The sequence below is a fragment of the Myotis davidii genome, unplaced genomic scaffold, assembly GCF_000327345.1.
Source record: "Myotis davidii unplaced genomic scaffold, ASM32734v1 scaffold441, whole genome shotgun sequence".
Classification (NCBI taxonomy): Eukaryota; Metazoa; Chordata; class Mammalia; order Chiroptera; family Vespertilionidae; genus Myotis; species Myotis davidii.
The window spans coordinates 2,255,083-2,258,446 of record NW_006291818.1 but is presented as its reverse complement, the minus strand read 5'-3'; the positions used below and the strand labels follow the sequence as shown (position 1 = coordinate 2,258,446).

At 37.3% G+C, this 3,364-nt stretch overlaps 1 protein-coding gene across 1 annotated transcript in view; it reads right to left on the bottom strand.

Annotated features, from left to right (window-relative positions):
• ZNF280D (zinc finger protein 280D) overlaps positions 1–3,364 on the bottom strand; it is an 86,833-nt gene that overhangs the window by 55,898 nt on the left and 27,571 nt on the right. The window contains exons 6-7 of the mRNA XM_006765242.2: positions 1,449–1,619; positions 1,202–1,311 (exon numbers count right to left, since the gene is read on the bottom strand). Coding sequence (XP_006765305.1) covers positions 1,202–1,311; positions 1,449–1,619 — 281 coding nt within the window. The remainder of the gene's footprint in view (positions 1–1,201; positions 1,312–1,448; positions 1,620–3,364) is intronic.

The window sequence follows — 3,364 nt, the reverse complement described above, 5'->3', positions numbered from 1 at the left end:
CATATGTTCTCCCATGTAGTGGGCTTTCTTGTTGTGTTGATGGTTTCTTTTGCTGTGCAGAAACTCTTTATTTTAATGTAGTATGAAGGAAGAATATCACATGATCTCACTCATTTCTGGATAATAAAGACCATTATAAACTTATGAACAAAAATAGATACAGAGGCAGAGCTGCCTCCAACAGACTGTCAAACTACAGCAGGGCGCCAGGGAGGGTGGGAGGGCAGGAGGGGGGTGGGTAAGAGATCAACCGAAGGACTTGTATGCATGCATATAAGCATAACCAATGGACATAAGACACTGGGGGTAGGGGAGGCCAGGGGATTGTCAAGGGCGAGGGGAAAAAAGGAGACATATGTAATACTCTTTGTAATACTTTAAGTAATAAAAAAAAAATTAAAAAAAAACTATATTCTGGATTGAGTTAAAACATTTATTTCATATGAAATGCTCCACCATTTGGATTTTATGTTTGAGTGTTGAAAATTAAATGTAAAACTCTGATTTTCATTGTGATGTGTACATATTAGCATGGATGGACACAAAATTAACTAAAGAAACTGTTAAGTTATACAAAATGTTTAACATAATAAAATGGCAGTTTTTTAACGTTTGAAGCATGGCATAATCTAGTAAATAAAATAATATGATTAATGTATTTTCATTTAAAATTAGAATACAATCAGCATTCTATATAATCAAAGGCTAATAGGCAAATCGACCAAACAGCAGAACAACCAGTGCACTCCCACAGCGGGGAGCACAGCTCAGCCAGAAGCCAGGCTCACAGCTGGTGAGCACAGTGACAGTGGAGGGAGCCTCTGGCATCTCCGCAGCAATGCTAGGGATCTGACTGATGGCTTAGGCCCATTACCCGTCAGTTGGACAGACATCCCCCATGGGCTCCCGGACTGCGAGAGGGCACGGGCTGGGCTGAGGGACCCTCCCGAGTGCAAGATTTTTGTGCACCAGGCCTCTAGTACATTACGATGTATATGAACTTAATTTTTTAAATTTAATGATTCAGAAGGAATTTTAAAATCTTCTTTGAAAATAATCATTATGCATATAAATTTTTACCTCTTATATGGAAATATCAATAGGAAGTTTCTTATCTAAATAACTGAACCATTAATTACTATAAATCAACATTTTTAGGGATTTGCAAACCTTTTCAAAATCAAACTTTGAAAAGTTTTACCTTCATGTGGTTTTTCAAAGGATCCAAAAGATTGAAATGAATATTGCACTTTGGACAAGCTCTTGGAAAAGGTGTTCCATTTTTAGATTGATTTGATGAGTTATTTGTACCTAAAATAAAGTCAAAATATATGGTTCAAGATTTATCACTTTTTAACCTTAAATAACCACTAACAGTTTGTAAATTTACTACAATTTCTAAATTGTATGTATATATTTCTTTTTTATATGCCACATTTCATATTTACCTTTTGATGACACAGCCTGGGGAGATGTCACTGAAAGAGACTTAGCTGAAGGAAATACAGCTGAGGAATTTGCTCCAGAAACACTTTCACTGGGCTTAGACTTTTTTGGATTAACACTGATTACTTCAGAAGTACAAGGACGTTTTGGAAATAACGAACTTTCATTCACACCTACAATAATTTAAACAGTGGAAAACATATTTTTAAACACTTTAGAATATTGCTTATAATTAAATAAAAATACTTTGGAGCTAAATTAAAGGCATTATAATTGAATTATGTCAAAAATGACAATCAATCATAGAAACTGATGTGATCAAGTCAGGGAAATTATGCAAACATCTATATATACTCAAATAATTCATAAAATAATCTTTCTATGCAAGAAAATATGACTTTGAATACACATATAAACAGCTACGATGAAAGAAGTCAGACCAAAATATATCAAGCAAAAAAATGAAATGAAATGAAATTAAAGCGGAGAGAATATTCCAAATTAAGTTCTTACAAATGAATAATCTTTAGATGGGTAAGGACATTAAAGTTTGTTAAAAAAAATTTTCTTTTATTCTATACATTTAGAGACCCTTTACAAACTTTTCATTTAACAACTTAAAATGTTTAATGAAAAGTTAAGCTCTTTTCCCACTTAACAAAGAAGTAGTCTATTCATGGTTTCAAGTTATATTATCCATTTATTCCAAAGTGAAATCAACTACTCTTGAATGATAATCATTCATTCATTCTTACAGAAGGGCTCATAATGAAAGGAGTTAAGTTTTTAAATTATGTTCCCAGAGCTTCACAGGCTCCTCTTAGGAACTTACTGTCCTGTTATTTTTTATTAGACTGTTGCATAAAATTATGTTTGTACAAAGATTTCATTACTAAAAAGAATTTTTAGTTTAAAAACCATCACCATAAATCTAAGGGATATTAGTCTTATTCAGAGCATTATCAAGAGAAATGAGGATATTTAGGCCAGGTAAAAGTTCTGAAAATAAAATACAACTGTACTTGGTAATAAGAATTCGAAACCTGCACATCATATTTTAATGCTCCCAACTATACACTAAAAGTAGAATAAAAAAGGTAAATATATCAGAAATATCCCAGCCTTGCTCCCGTAAGACTGTCAGCTAATTTATCAACAGAAACTTTGCAGGTAGGTCAGAAAGGATTGTCAAGAAATATTCAAAGTGAGGAAAAGTAAAGCTATCATCCTATATAATAAAGAGCTAATATGCAAATGGTCATCATGCCCTCGCACTGGGGCCAGGGAACTAAGGCCACGCCCCCTGCCCTGGCACTGGGGCCCTGAGGCCGGGCCAAGGACCTGAGGCTGCGCCCCCGCCCCAGCACTGGGGCTGGAGAAACTGAGGCTGGGCCAACGGACCTGAAGCTGTGCTGCCCACCATGGCGCCAGGGTCAAGAGACCTGAGGCTCAGCTAAGACCATCCTGCATATCAGATATTTACATTATGATTCATAACAGTAGCAACATTACAGTTATGAAGTAGCAACAAAAATAATTTTATAGTTGGGTCACAACATGAGGAACTGTGTTTAAAGGGCCAGAAGGTTGAGAACCACTGGCCTAAATGACCTTTCAACTGTTCAACTGGTAGCTATGTCGCACAATGATCACCAGCGTGCAGATACTCAATGCACAGGCATGGAAACATGAAGAGACTGATGAATTTCAGAGGGAAAGGGGGAGGGCGGGAAGAGATTAACCAAAGATCTTATATGCATACTGGAGGCCCGGTGCATGGATTCGTGCAGCGGTGGGGTCCCTCGGCCTACGCTGCAGGGATCGGGCCAAAACTGGCAGTCCAACATCCCCCAAGGGGTCCCAGACTGCAAGAGGACGCAGGCCAGGCCTAGGGACACCACCCCCGCCCACCACCACC